A 15,434-nucleotide genomic window follows, 5' to 3' on the forward strand; every position below is an offset into this window, starting at 1 on the left:
GATATATATTTTATAGACATCACACCAAATAGATTTCTTGCATGGAAATGTCTCATTCACTTCAGCAGACATAGTATAGAACTCAATTAAATATAGTTGTTAACCACCATGTCTGATTATCCTGAACAGCTCATTTTAAAAGGTGTATAACTTTTAACAGTTCCATCAGAAAGATGGTTCATTCAAGCAGTGATGGCTATTATCACCTGAGATTGAAGCAAGGTTTCCTGGGTTACATAACTTTCAATAAGTAAATGTAGTTATGGGCTTGACAGTTGTAGAATAAATTTCTGACTTTGATCAAATTTCAGTCATAGTTTTTGCTGGCTGATAATCAAAGGTGGTTGTAGGTGGTATTGCTTCTTGTGTGGAGAGATAGTTAAATTATAAAGAAATATACATGTGTCTTTTTATCATGTCATCATTAATAGGCATGCTTATTTCTTTTTTTTCTGTTCTCTTTTTTTTTTCTTTTTTAAAGATTATTTTCGGAGCTACCATTCTAACAATGAATGCTACTGTTGCTATTGATGACATCAGTATAACAGAAGAATGTAGAGTTGTAAATAAATCACTATCAGCTGTATCAGCTGTCAGCCAACAAAGTGATGGTAAGTTCTGTGGTTTTCAATACATTTTCCACTATGTCTGCTATGTATAATTGGATTCAATGGACAGTTTCAAGATACCTGTAAGAAAGAAGGGAATAATCTGAGGAAAATGTCCATCTGTGCTAATGAATTGTCTATAATGAACATTTTCATCCTACGTTACATACTAGGTGCTTTAGGTAGTTTGCAGTGGTTCTATGAAGTAAGTTATGGTGGGAATTTCCAGATATCACTTACAAGAACCTGTGCATATACACACTTGGATGCAGAGACAGAAGCAAATCATCTTACATCTTCCACTGAAGAGCAAATTCCATTGCATTATCTTTAGGGCAAGAGGGTTTTTCCATCATCACTGTCAAGTACCTTCCCTTCCCTTCCCTTCCCTTCCCTTCCCTTCCCTTCCCTTCCCTTCCCTTCCCTTCCCTTCCCTTCTTCCCCATTCACTGAAATCTGGGTCGTTTTCTAATGTGTAGTTTGCAAGCCAGTAGTGGTGCAAAACAAAAATTTTGGCTTATTGGAATTTTCATTGTGTACTGAACTCAGAGAGACCACAGCTATAGCACAAAGATTTTGTGAAAGACTTGCTCGCAGCCATGGGGACCACAGCAGGTTGCTTGATTCTCTGTGAGACAGAGCTTGTACACAGAACCTTGCACCTGAACTTGAGCCAGGCCATTCAAATCTATTTATTTATTTTTTTTATATATTTTTTCACTCATCTGCTTGAATATTGTGGCGAATGATATATAGCTTAAAAGCACAAGGTATCAGATGTGTTTCTTTTCGGTTGTGATATATCCAGATTTTTCTTCCTTTTTTTAAATTATTTTTTTAATTTTTATTTTTCCTTCCTTAGGGGGAACAGAAATGGCAGAAACTAATTCCTCATCTCTTTACTGTCCACCGGGACTTTTTTCATGTGGGGATGGACAATGTATTTCACCTGACAAACTCTGTGATTTTACACCTGACTGTTCAAATGGCCATGATGAAGCCAAGTGTTGTAAGTGAAAATTTTAATAATCTAGGTTGTTAGTTTCCCGTGAATATGTTTGTATGTTCTACTTGTCAGGGTTCTGTAACTTCATAAATGCTACAATTTAACTAAAAATTCTTGAACTTGAACTTAGAATTCTTGAATTCTAAAAACTTCATTTTGATTCTATTGTGATTTTTTTTCCTTCTCTTTTCTCTAACAATAATGTCCCTCTTAGTACTGAAACTAGAATAATGGTCTTAGGTTAATTGAGTAAGGGTTGCTTAATATACGGTGTTTTATTTTGTAACTCTTAAGATGTTAAGTACCAGGTACAGAGTTATACCAAATTAAGTCCTAATCTTAAGATATTGGAAGCTGATTCAGGAAACCATTGTGAAGCAAAACAGATCTGGTGTGTGTACTCTTGCACACATGCTCTCACATATACAAAACTAAGCTAATAAAATGAAATGAAAGGAAAGTACATTACATATATAAATTTGGAAATTCTGTGGCAGCACTGTCTTAAGTGCCTCTTAATGGTTAGACGCTCCTTCAGTTAAAGATGACAGTGAGATAGAAAGCATTGAAAATGTACTGTACAGACTTTTGTTCAAACTGTGAGTTTTATATACTTAATTTGGATGTGCCAATACCTCAGCTGGACAGGTAAATAAAGCATCCATGCACAGATCAAAGATATTTAAGCTGTGTCAATATTTTCCATCTTCGCTATGTCCCTAGGTTTTCTCTGCATGGAAACTAACACATGGAATGTCTTGGTGCATCTCAGAATCACTCTGCAGTACACAGTCAAAAGGGACCTTGGGAAAGTTTCAAGTCCTCAAACATATAGCTTCAGAAATATTTTTTAATTCATTCAATTACCTGTTCTGCATAAGAAATGATGGTTATATTTTTTATCTTTGAAAATGAGTCCCTTTATATCATGTTTACCTATCAACAACTCAGAATTCTGATAATAGCGTTCATAAGATCAGTTAAAAAACAACAACAAAACAAAGAAACAAAACCCAACAACACTAACAACAAACACTTAAAGGAAAACCTTTGGACCTTCCTGTATATGTTATTGAATTACAAAAAAAATTATACAATATTTCTGTGGTTTTGCTGTCAACACATTTGTTATGACACATAAACATGCAGTTTAGTACTTTATTGTATGAATTTATTTGATTTATAATATAATAATTTTATAATATAATCATATATTATAATATATGATATATTATCGTATATACTATCATATATATAATCATATATTATTATATAATATATGATTTATTGAATTAAAGTAATATTTCTCAGTGTTTTTCACTGTTTGTTACTGATAGACACCCAAATCACTACCAGTACCAAAACACTTCTCATTGCTGAATAGGATTGAAGGACCTCCCAGCATGAAAACAGCACAGTGTTTCCTCTTGGTTGTCTCAAGGCCATTTCACTTGCAACCTTGATCTTGCAAGGGCCTTGGATTAGAAGTTAATTATTTTAAATTACCTAGTCATTATGTTTAATCCTTCCACAATAATAGGAGACTAGTATCAGATTTGTCATTAGCTATTGATGAATAGTGGCAAATTTACATCTGCACATATGTTTTAACCCCCCCCCTTTAAACACCTTCATACCACAGGTTTTCAGTATCACAGGGGCAGTGTTTATGTTGGTCAGGATAATGTATTTATGGTGACTAGTCCAGGTGAGAAATCTGCCATTGGTCTCAAACGAGTTAATTACTTGTGGCATATGGCTAGCCCACCTGAGGACAGGTGTCCTTGTTTACTCTTTTCTACAGTGGTGGTGGTGGGGAAGCTTCTGCTTCCCTTGAATTACTTACTTATTTGCCATCAGGCAGCCACCTGCTCTAGAACTTAATTTTGCTTTTTTGTGAAGAAGAAAAAATGTTTCCTGGAACATTTCAGTCTTCTATTTCATAACAGAGGTGCTCATCAATTATTTGACTTCTTATTCTCTGACACCTTATTTGCATGTGCTTTCTTTGTATATTTCAACCTGTAACAATTTTGTTATTCATCTTTACTAAAAATCTCAGGCATTTAATGAGAATCTATTTTTCTCAAAATCATCGTGAGACTAACCTATTGCTAATTAACATACGGTAATTTCCTTATGGAATAGTCTATTTTAACTTTAATTAACACCAAACTTTTTTTTTTTTTTTTTTTTTTGTAACTCTCTACTTTGATTTAATCCCTGGGAAGCTTCAATCTTGGTAGTGTTCTTTGTCAACACATTTTAATGAGAGTGATTTTATGCCATGTGTAAGAAAAGTACCTACTTAATAGGTACAAATGCACTTGGTAGGTTCTTCTGGTCCAAAGTTTACGGTACGGTGAAAGTATTTTGTTATCGTGTGACTTGTGGTTTAAAAATTAGTTTACCTCATCTGGTTCTGCTGCAATAATATGATTTTAAAAATTATTATTTTTATTATAACAATGTTTAGACTTTTCTTCCAGGTTCCTAGTTGCGTTGTACAAAATTACGTGTCCCAGACTAAAAAATGTCCTTCAGATTTATTCTACATAGTAGAGAAAAGTAAAAACAATATAAAATATAACCTATGAAATGTTTTCTTTTTTGAGTGGTGCTACTGCTGACTATTAGTTCACAGCTTTACTTCTACAGCTGAAGAATTTACTATGAGTATAAAGTGTTATACATGACTACCATGCATTAAGACAGAAGAGAAAAGCAACTGCCTTTTTCAAGCTGCAGATTTATAACAGTGACCTAACATACCTATCACACTGTGTATTCGTGCTCTGGAAGGTGAATGTATAGTATAATTTCTAAGGTCTACACCCTATGCTTTTGGTGGAGTTTGAATACTTACTTTTCTGATCTAAAAATTCTGTTGATGGTGTAGGAAATAAGATCAAATTGGAAAGTCATCTGATAGACAACTATGTTGCTTGAGCTCGCTGATGTGGGAGAGGAGTAACCAGGGAGTTGGAGGAAACCAGGAAAAGAAGGAGAGGGGGGTATATTAAGACTAGAAGGTCAAAAAGCCAGTGGTGGGGTACCAGGAGAGTGAAGGAAAAAAAAAAAAAAAGTTTTGGGAGAGAGAGTAAAATATGGAGAAAATGGGAATGAGGAACATAGATGTAGAGCAGTGATGCTTTTGGAGAGAAGAGCATAAAACTTTGCTGTAAGTGGCAAATAACTGAGACCTCAGGAGATGTCTAGGAGCAAGGAGCTGTGTGGGGAAATGGACAAAGAGATGAGGACTGCACGAAACAGGGCAGTGAGGACTTCTGGCTTCCCAGTGAAAGTAGGACTGAGATAAGGGGTCAGAGAAGAGCAGCTGTGGAACAGGTGAAAATGGGAAGTACATTGTGGAAAGGAAGAGCATTGAAGAATTAGCAAGAGCATTTTTCTGCCTGAGACCACAGACACTTTCAGAATTGCTATAGAACCCAGAAATCATGAACCTACCTTTTGTACTTTTACTAGCAAATATATATTCTTGCCCCAAAACATTACATAGGTATCTCATTGTTTTATAGCTATTCTTATCTGGTTTCCTTCATGCATTGTGACAACAAATACTGCATTAGCTCAAATGTCAGAGAACTACAGTGTAAATAAGACGGACTGAATAATGGCCGTAACATCTTATTTTTGTTTAATTTAATAATAACAATAACAAAAAATCCCTTCCCTTTCAGTTACATAGAAGGAACACTCTAATCAAGGTAGAAAGCACTTGATTGTTAGAAAATACCTATATTTCTCTTATTTTATTTTGCCTGGACCTGAGTATCCATCATCCTAAATTACCAGGATATTTCATCGTTTAAGAAATTTCATTTTCTTCAGACTACACTAACACTTTAGAATAGAGAAGAGATTTGGACCTAATCTGCTAAATTTCCAATGAAAACATCAGTTGATTATTTTGGAGGCTCTTATTGTTTTGGGACTATTTCCCATATCAGTACACTAATCACTCACATTCAGAACCTGAGAAGCATTTGCAAATGGCAATTTCTTATGAACTGAGGAATTTCCAGAAAATGTCAGATCTAACAAATCAGTGTGTTTGGACACTGTTCCACTTAAAAATGCTGTTAGGAAACTGCCTAGATGATTGCATATCTGCCTCACTGTACAGAAAGGACCTGCCATCAAAATAAGAGTTGCATAGTGAGTATGATTAATTTTCATATTGTTAATTAGAAAATGAAGTTGTAGCAAATGCAGGTGACTGCATTTTTTTTTTGGGGGGGGGGGGCAATATTTAGATTAGGGTTAATTAGTGTTGCATGTGCACGCCCAGAATATTATATTCCCCCTTTAAAAATCTGAATCATTTTAAGTCCTACAGCTAAGCTATACAGTGTTAGGCAATGTACTGTGGTCAACTTGTTAAAAATATAGGCACAAGGTGAAATCACTAGTGCTATTTATAGTGTGTTTTTTTTTTTTCCCCTCAGTACATTTTGTCCATCTTATAAGCCATACCGTTCCCCACTACATAGGAGATATATACCTGATTGTTATCTGCAAGTCATGGATGTCTATTACTAAAAAAGCCCATGTGACTGAAATCACAAGTAGGTCTGCTGCAATAGTAGGCTGTTGAAATAGATGTCCCCACAGAAATTAAGAGTGGAAGAAAATGTTCTGGACTGTTTTGTTTCCTGTAGGCATCCATAGAGGAGACTACCATATCCATCTGTACCAAGTGATTGTTGGATTTAAAGTATTTTAAATATATGAGAATATCATCATGGAAATCGGGTTTACATTCAATTTTGAGCCTTTATATGGAAGTAGTTTTAAATTATTTCAGAGCTGTAGGCAATAATTGTGGATGGAAAGTGACGGAAGGGGGAACTCTTGGGATTTTGTAAAGATCAAATTTGTCAACCTCCAAACAGACTTGAATTTTGCCTTTGTTTGTTTGTTTGCTTGTTGTTGTTTTGTTTCAGTTATTCTCATTTATTACTATTGAACTTTTGCATTGTTTAGTGAACACTATTCATTTTTTTACTGTAGGAATTATGCTGTTACACCCACAAAGTATTGTCATGCATTACCTGAGTGTATATATCATGGCATTAGCAAAAAGTATCAGTGTGAGAAACCATAAACACGGGAAGGCAGATATAAAACTATTCAGTGTGATTATATAAGAAAGGGTATTACAATAGCTTGTTAGGATGTATATGGCCATTGATAAGCTGTTTTTTTTCTTCCTAGATATGAAGATGTCAATAAATTGTTGTCTTCATGACATCTAGCTATGTCTTTAAATTTAATCTTAAATTTGATGATTAAAAAAAAAAAAAAAAGGTTGAATGTCTATTGACATAGGAGAGTCTTTTTAAACACCTTCTAAGTAAAGGAGAAAGTTGAAAGCCAGTAATGATGATGATGTCTTCTCACCTGGATTTTTTCATGTCCGGCTTTTCTTAGAATGGTGCAGTATGAGTAAATATGCATGCGTTGCCAAACAGTGAAAGATTTTTTGAGGGATGTAGAGATTTATGAAGCTGCAGTCTTGCAGAAGTGCTATCATCTTAAGCATTCATTTTTAAGTGCTGTTTTCAACTGGAGCATTTCTTAAGTTCTTGTTAGGCATTGATTCAGCTTACAGAGAAACTACATATGCGATTTGTGGAGGCTCTTGAGTGAAGTTCCTTAAAACAGAAAAGGGTAAAATCACTTTGTAAGAACCCAGAATCAGCAAGAAATCTAGACTTTCGTGATACCAAATTATCTCAGAGAATACTAAATCTGCTGACACTGTAAAGGCAGCTCTCTCAAAACATTAATAAAGGCCACAATCCTGAAATGGTATGTTCACACTATCACTCTGGTTCCTTCATGATTACTGAGGGAGAATGTTAAATGAGAAGCTAAAAGGGACAGCAGAAAAATAAATGCATACGGGTGCCATGGAGACTATTTGAAGCAAAAAGACGCCAAACAAATAGCTGAAGTAATGTCCAGATGAAAAAAAATAATAATAAGAGATGATTATAAATTGTGGTGGGTTACATGCCAAAACACCGTAAGGATGACCAAATATAGTTTAAGGAAAAACTAGCAATAAATTCCTCATATAGAAGAAGCAGAAAGCTTGTCAGAGTCTTTAAGATTGCTTGATAGCATTTAAATAGAATTATAGAATCATTCAGGTTGGAAAAGACCTCTAAGATCACCTAGTCCAACTTTTAACCTAATACAGACAATTCCACCATTAAACCATGCTACTAAGTTCTACATCTACATGTTTCTTGAAAAACTCCAGGGATGGTGACTCAACCATTTCCCCGGGCAGCCTATTCCAATGCCACACAACCATTTCAGTAAAGAGATTTCTCCTAATATCCAGCCTAAACCTCCCTGGTGCAACTTCAGGGCATTTCCCCTCGATCCCCACCTCACTACAATTTCCTTTAAGGTAATTGTAAAGTACATTAAGGTCTTTCCTAAGCCTTCTTTTCTTCAAGCTAAACAACCCCAGCTGCCTCAGCCTCTCTTCATAAGACTTGTTGTCCAGGCCCTTCACCAGCTTCGTAGCCCTTCCCCGGACATGCTCAATCACCTCGGTGCCCTTCTTGTAGTGACAGGCCCAAAACTGAACACAGTACTCGAGATGTGGACTCACCAGAGCCGAGTACAGAGGAGCAATCACCTCCCTAGCCCTGCTGGCTACGCTGTTTCTGATACAAGACAGGATGCTGTTGGCCTTCTGAGCGACATGAGCACTCTGCTGGCTCATATTCAGCTGGCTAGTGACCAATACCCCCAGGTCCCTTTCTGTCAGGCAGCTTTCCAGCCACTATTCCCCCAGCCTGTAGCATAAGGTCATTGTGCCCCAAGTGCAGGACCCAGCCCTTAGCCTTGTTGACCCTCATACAGTTGGCCTCGGCCCATCGGTCCGGCCTACCTAGATCCCTCTGCAGAGCCTTCCTACCCTTGAGCAGATCAACAGTTGGGCCTACGTTGGTGTCTTCTGCAAAGTTACTGAGGGTGGACTCGATCAAAATAGAGCATGTAAGAAAATAAGAAATAGGAGAAAAGCAGAAAGTAAGGTGTCAGGAGAGACAGTAGATTAATTTGTGTGTGTTCACTGTGAGAGGAACTTCAGAGGTACCCAGGTAGCAGACTTTCTCTCTGGGTAGTCTTTTTGAAACAGAAGTGCCAGTCAAACAGGTTATGAGACAGTTAGATAATTGAAGCTCTATCAAACATTCATAAACAACTGCATTTCACACAGGCTGTACCAGCTTACACTATTCTTGTATCTTCCCTAGTGTTTTTTTTTAAAGTTGGTTTTAGTTGAAAGTTTGAGGGCTATTTTATCTCAGAGTATTCATCCATGATTAAGTTAAATGCATCTTTTCTTTCATTTTTATCCTTGTTACAAGTTACAGATGCAAGTCTGTGCTCAGAGACTTAACTGTTTTATCTTTTTTTTTTTTTTTTTTCATCTTTTGGTAAAACCATCTGTGTGTAAAGTTTGTCATATTCTTCGTTGTTGTTCCCCTGGGGATATGGGCCAGTTTCTTGTTTTTCTTAAAGCCTATAGCAAGTGAAAGAAAAAACAGAAATAGTTTTCCATATCTCCTTATCATTATATTCTGCCAGTGGATTATCAGACATTTCCATTGTACCTATATATGTATATCCATAAATAATTTTATCTTTATTTTATTATAGCAAAACATTTAAAAAAAAATCATCCTTTTTATTTTTTGTTACGCTTGTCAGTCATAAATATGATGTAGTTCATTTCTGAACCACGTATAAGTATAGAAAACACGTTTTCTTTGATCCCTTAAATATTATTTGGCTTTTCATTTTGTGGATTTTTTTTTATTTTTTTATTTTTTGTAGCAGAATCAATAGCTATGCATTTCCATGTGCTTTGCTTGATAACCCACAAAAATCTCATCTTTTTAGAAACCCTAACCAACAATTATAATAAATTAAAATTTCTTCATTCTTTCTAACAAATGATATATAACCTAAAATGTGAAAGGTTTATCAAGAAGATTAAAGCAAACAACAAAAGCCAATGCCCTTCCCTATCAATAAACATTTATATAATTCTGTTTACCAAGAGACATCATTTGGTTCTGAAATGTGAATTTTCTATGTCATAATGTTATAGCCACTGCAACTGGTTATAAATCTTTATATTATAATGGTGGAACTGACAATCATGGCTGTCTGAATATTTTGGGGTTTATTCTATATGCGTAATTAATGAACAATTGGTTAATTTTCCTGAAATAGTTTTCCTTATGCTTTCCATTAAATGCCTGTTCTAATTACAGTAAGCAAACGTATCATTTTGTGACTTAGTGAGGAATTTTTTAAGTGCAGAAGAGGAAAATATGACATTTCATCATTTTAACATAATAAATATTTGTGAAATTACATTCAAACATCATCTTCCTTTCCTTTTATTTCTTTTGCATTATGTATATTTTCTAAATTATTTCTACTCTTTTAAATTAAGAATTGAAGAATGCAGCTGAATATATTTTTCAAATCGTTGTCACCACAGCACTTTGTGTTTCAGAGATGTCTTCCTTTTACTATATCATAGCACCTCAGTAAAGCCTGATATTCAGCTTGATTTCTATTCCAACTAGAAGAATGGTTTTGCTATCATTAGCATACTTGCAGAGATTTGGGAAATTGATTTTATTTTTGACTCCAGCATCTATTCCTTAAAAGATCTTGCAGAATTCTTGTTATTGTTTTGCATGCTCTGTGTTTTGCTGTGCAGCATGAGGACTGCAAGGTCTGTTTTCAGCTTCTTTCTGCCTGCTTTTTGTACTTTGGCTGCAGTGTCCTTAGAGAGAATGCTTCATTTTATGAATACATTTTGTACAGAGATAGTTTGGTTGTTCCTGTGGGACTGTTGTCTTACACAACTCTTATAAAACAAATATGCCATCTCATCCCCCTACCCCTTTCCTAGACATTTGTCTAAAATACCAGTGACATATTGGAAATGTTTTATTTCCTTTTCATACTGTAAAGCTCCCTCTTTAGTCATGTAAAGCTCCCTTGATCATGTCATGTACAGAGTCAAAGTGAAATGTTTCTTATTTCATTTCAGTTGCTGTGTGTGACTTTGAAAGAGATAACTGTGGTTGGTTTGAAACCGCAAGTGCAGATGGATTTGACTGGGTAAGAAGTTCCAGTAGTGCTCTTGCACCTGATTTTCAGAAGCAAGCTCCTCTGTGGGATCACACCTACAACAAGTCTGAAGGTAAGACAATGCTAGAAATAGAGAACTGGCATAGATATACCTACTCTTTAATTGTATTTAAAGTGGAGACTGTGAACTTTTTCCAAACACTTAGAAATTATTTCTTTGTTCAGCCTGAAGAGTTGTTTTCTGTTTTCTTTTGATAGGTCATTTTATGTTCATTCTGAAAAACAGCAGCAGCATTTCACAAGTTGCTCAGCTACGAAGCCCAAAATTCAGTCAAGCTGGATCAAATTGCACAATGTCTTTTTGGTATGAAAAAAAAAAAAAAGTTTTAAAATTCATGGACCATCTCACATTGTTTCTCTTGGATTGAAATTGTGGTTATAGTTTGCAGTAGTATACACACTCTTCTCTGCAGTATTTATTGTCTCTTCCTATTTCTTAATCATTTAGTCTTATACTAATATGCAGAAAAAAGCTGAAGCTGTAGAACAGCTTCAGAACTGAAGCTTGAGACTTCTTTGTTATAAGACTTTGGTCAAAATTATGTTAAAGTATTGTACCTGCATGCACATAGACAAATACCACCATAATTGTAATAATATTTCTACTTAGGTTGAAATCGATTTGAAAACGTTATGGAATTTTTCTTAAGAATCAGAAACCTTCCAAAATTCTAGTAGCTCATGAAGTTACCAGCTGGGTTATCAAAAGACTATTCAAAATTGGGTTGTATCTTCTTTGAATGGAAGCTCCAGTGCAGGAATTCTAGCTTCAATTTCAATCCTTTCCTGAAATATACAGGGGAAAAAAAATCCTTTCAACTGTTTTTTTTTATCACAACCTCTGTGCAAGCTTGTCAAAGAGGGACAGAAAAAATAATGTGTGATAATTTGTGTACTAAGGTCAAAGATGGTGGTGGAGTATAAATAAATGTTTGTATGACTTTTGCATTATGCGGTGTAGTGTTTCTTTGCAATGTCAAATACATCTATCATAGAAAGACAAAATGTTGTTTTATCAAAGACTTGTGACTCAGTATAGGCCTGGAAATTACACACTTCTGGTTAAGTTTTCAGTTTTGTTGTATGATTGCTCACTTATGCATTTATCATTTTAAAATATTGTGAGATTTTCAAAAAATACTGTAAAAAATGCAACATATTAATAATAACTAGCGTGGGTGGAAGGTGTACTTTTGCATTGAATAAGTGCTCATTTTTTCCTTCTGGAAACTTTACAATTATGTCTTAAATTCGATTTATAAAAGGCATATTATGCATCTGAAGGAACAGTGTTCATTGCTTAATATGAAAGCAATGTCTGTTCAGTTATGGTTTATAATTTAATGAAGGTTGCTTCTTCTCTCACAGTTTTCAATTCTTGATATAAGCCCTAGACTGTTGTGTCAGTCTAGGGCTTATTCTCTCTTATACCTACTTACTATCAGTACAGAAAGTGAAGTGAATTAGAGGCAACTGGAAATAGGCATAGTGGATGTCCTGTATTTCACAGAGCTATGACAGAAAAGATAAATGTTCCAGCATACTTGATTCTTATCATTTACACCTCTAACTTGGTTTTTATCATTTTAGGTATTACAATTACGGTCAGTCAGTTGGAGCGGCAGAGATGCAATTGCTTGTAGACGGGCTGAAAGAACGTACTGTCCTTTGGAGAGTATACTACAATCATGGAAATCAATGGTTGAAGACATTCATTCAGCTTGGACGCCTTTCACATCCCTTCCAGTTTTCACTCAATAAGATCAGTCTGGGCTTTTATGATGGCGTCTCAGCAATTGATGATATTACATTTGAAAATTGTGCTCTTCCACCACCTGCATCAAGCTGTGAAGGTCCTAATCATTTCTGGTGCAGAAGCACAAAAGCGTGTATTGACAGGTTATTGGTATGTGATCTTGTGGATGACTGTGGGGATGGATCTGATGAAGACAACTGTAGTGAGTACTTTCCATTACTGCTTACCTTATTGCAAAAAAAAATATTAGTTGCCATGTTCATTTCTGGAACAAAAAAAGCACAGTACTAGTACCGTCTATCAGTGTCATAACCAGAGATGGTGCAACTGAATATATTTACTGCTGAAACACTCGGAAAATTATTAACTTAAATGCATATAATTTATTACATCTGAGAGTAAATGTCATTCAATCTCCTTTATTCTAATGAGATAAATTTCTTTAATTTTTGTGAAGTACACACATTCAAGTGCCTTTTTTTTTTTTGTTTGTTTTAAGGAGAGAATTCACAGTCTGCAAGTTAATCTGGGTGAATGTGCTGTTCATGGTTACACTGACAGAACTACAATGCAAGATATTATATGGACTGAGAGAAGGGCATGTCCTATCTCTGTATAACCCTCTCTAACCAGAAAGCATTAAAATATCTGTATTACTATAGGATTCTAGTCATACTGGACCTAATTGTCCCTTTCAGAGAAAGAACTTGTAGGAATTGAGAAAAGCTATAGGTCATTCACATTTTTGACATTCACCTTGCAGTGCTGAAGGGCACTGTTGGTGATTTCCTCCCCCAGGCATGCATTCATCAATTTTAAGAACTTAAGAACATTAATATAAAAGAAAATTAACTAACTGGTGCTTTATCACATCCCGAGGTAACCAAATTATGTAAATCAGAGTGAGTTTGAGAAGCAGTGGATACCTTACATGCTTGAGGGGATACCAGCCTGCTCTGATATCTGCTGAATATCAAATTTAAACATCTGAATTTCAAAGAAAGCACAGGCTTTCCATTCTATCTCAGTTTTTCCCTCTTGTAAAATGCCTATCTTCCTTATAACCCATTTTGATATCTATAGTAAGAAAGTACTAGATGATTAAGTTTGCAATTTTAAACATCATAACAAATAAAAGCTTAATAATTAAAAAAAAAGAATTTTAATAAAGAAATTATTTCAGTTAATTACTGTTTATGAAAGGTAGATGCAAAGGTGGAACATAAATTCACTATCTATGATACACTTTTTTTTTTTTGCATTAGAAGTAATTGGTCTAATCAATATATTTTGGCTTGATGTCATGTAATGAAGTGTAGTCGTGTTATAAATGCCTCAAATTTAGCTTTTATAAAGCTATTGAGAGTACTTCTGCTTTGCAAAAACATATTAGATCACTTATTACATCTATCTACAAAGCTAAATTTTGTGATTTATTTCATCCAGTTATCCTCAGTTTTACCTGAAACTTAACTGTGTAAAGGAGTTAAAGGACTTCATATGCTTTGAAATGCATAAATTTATCTAATACATGAATAGTAACTTGTTCTTCACAGTTCTATTTATTCAACAAATTAATTATGTACTGTTTGCCAGATATATATTGAAAGAGGAAGTGATTAACTAAAGGTTTTTATTTTATTTTTGTTCATGTAAGTGTAAATTTGTTCCTTGGAGGGAAATTTTTGCAAAAAGTAAATGAGTTTTTATCTATATTAGAAATTTTTGTAAGGAGAAAAAGAAAATATTTTATTTTTATACTAGAAAGAAAGTGAATGGGGAGTACATTAAAACAGTACTGCCTTTTGATACTGATTTCACTTGACTGTTCTGCCTGCTTTTCAGACCCTGACCTACAGTGTAACTTTGAAAATGGTTTATGCAATTGGGAGCAGGACACTAAGGATGACTTTGACTGGATCAGAATACAGGGTCCAACCCCAACGGTTAATACAGGCCCATTAAAGGATCACACGACAGGCACAGGCAGGGGACACTACCTATACCTGGAGTCTTCTGAGCCACACGAATTTGAAGATAAAGCGGTTTTGCTTAGTCCTCTCTTCAACCCTTCTGGCAACGGAACCTGCATTTTCCGCTTTCATTATCATATGTTTGGAAAGCAAGTTTACTTGCTGTCAGTCTTCCAGAGAACTGTGAGTAATACCAAGGGATGGCTGCTGTGGTACAAGTTTGGAAATCAAGGAAACCGATGGATAAGACAGACACTGTACATCAGCAGCTCTAAGCCATTTCAGGTATGATCCTTATAGATTGTGATATGTTTATTTGCTGCATTGTATAACAGTGGAAACATATAAATGAATACAATTTAAAGCTATTAGTAGCTGTTGACTTTGAAATCCATTTGTGGGTAATATTTCTTTGAGGAAATATGGCTGATTTTATTTTTGTGGAATTTATTTTTTCCCCTCTAAAAAGATAATTATAATATTTTGAATATGAACAAATGGTATTTAAAGTAGGTGCTGCTACTTTTGGTTTTTGACTATTGGTCACAACAAATTTCTGTTCCAGCCTGTTTTGTAACAGATTCACAAAAAAATAATTCAACGAAAAAGGACAGTTAAAAAGAATAGGCTTTTCTATGAGTGAGTTTTCCATAGTTACATATTAATCTTTAATTATATAATTCCAGACAAAAATGTTTGTTAGTTCAAAATATTTGGTTGCAAGGGTGGGTGAACAATCAAATACCATTTAAGGAAAGAAGTTACTATTGTAAGTTTCAGCTATAAATTTTGCTTTCCTTTCTTGCCTTTTAAAGTTGTGTATGTTATTTACCTTTGCTACGTGTGGTCTGTTTATTCTGGTTGGGTTA

The 15,434-nt window shown here is 34.9% G+C and overlaps 1 protein-coding gene across 1 annotated transcript in view; it reads left to right on the forward strand.

Moving 5' to 3' along the window:
- Window positions 1-15,434, forward strand: part of MALRD1 (MAM and LDL receptor class A domain containing 1) — a 266,757-nt gene that overhangs the window by 46,681 nt on the left and 204,642 nt on the right. The window contains exons 13-17 of the mRNA XM_083826051.1: window positions 482-605; window positions 10,736-10,888; window positions 11,035-11,140; window positions 12,427-12,794; window positions 14,438-14,850. Of these exons, the coding sequence (XP_083682177.1) occupies window positions 482-605; window positions 10,736-10,888; window positions 11,035-11,140; window positions 12,427-12,794; window positions 14,438-14,850 (1,164 nt within the window). The remainder of the gene's footprint in view (window positions 1-481; window positions 606-10,735; window positions 10,889-11,034; window positions 11,141-12,426; window positions 12,795-14,437; window positions 14,851-15,434) is intronic.

This window comes from Anser anser, assembly GCF_964211835.1.
Source record: "Anser anser genome assembly, chromosome: 2".
NCBI lineage: Eukaryota > Metazoa > Chordata > Aves > Anseriformes > Anatidae > Anser > Anser anser.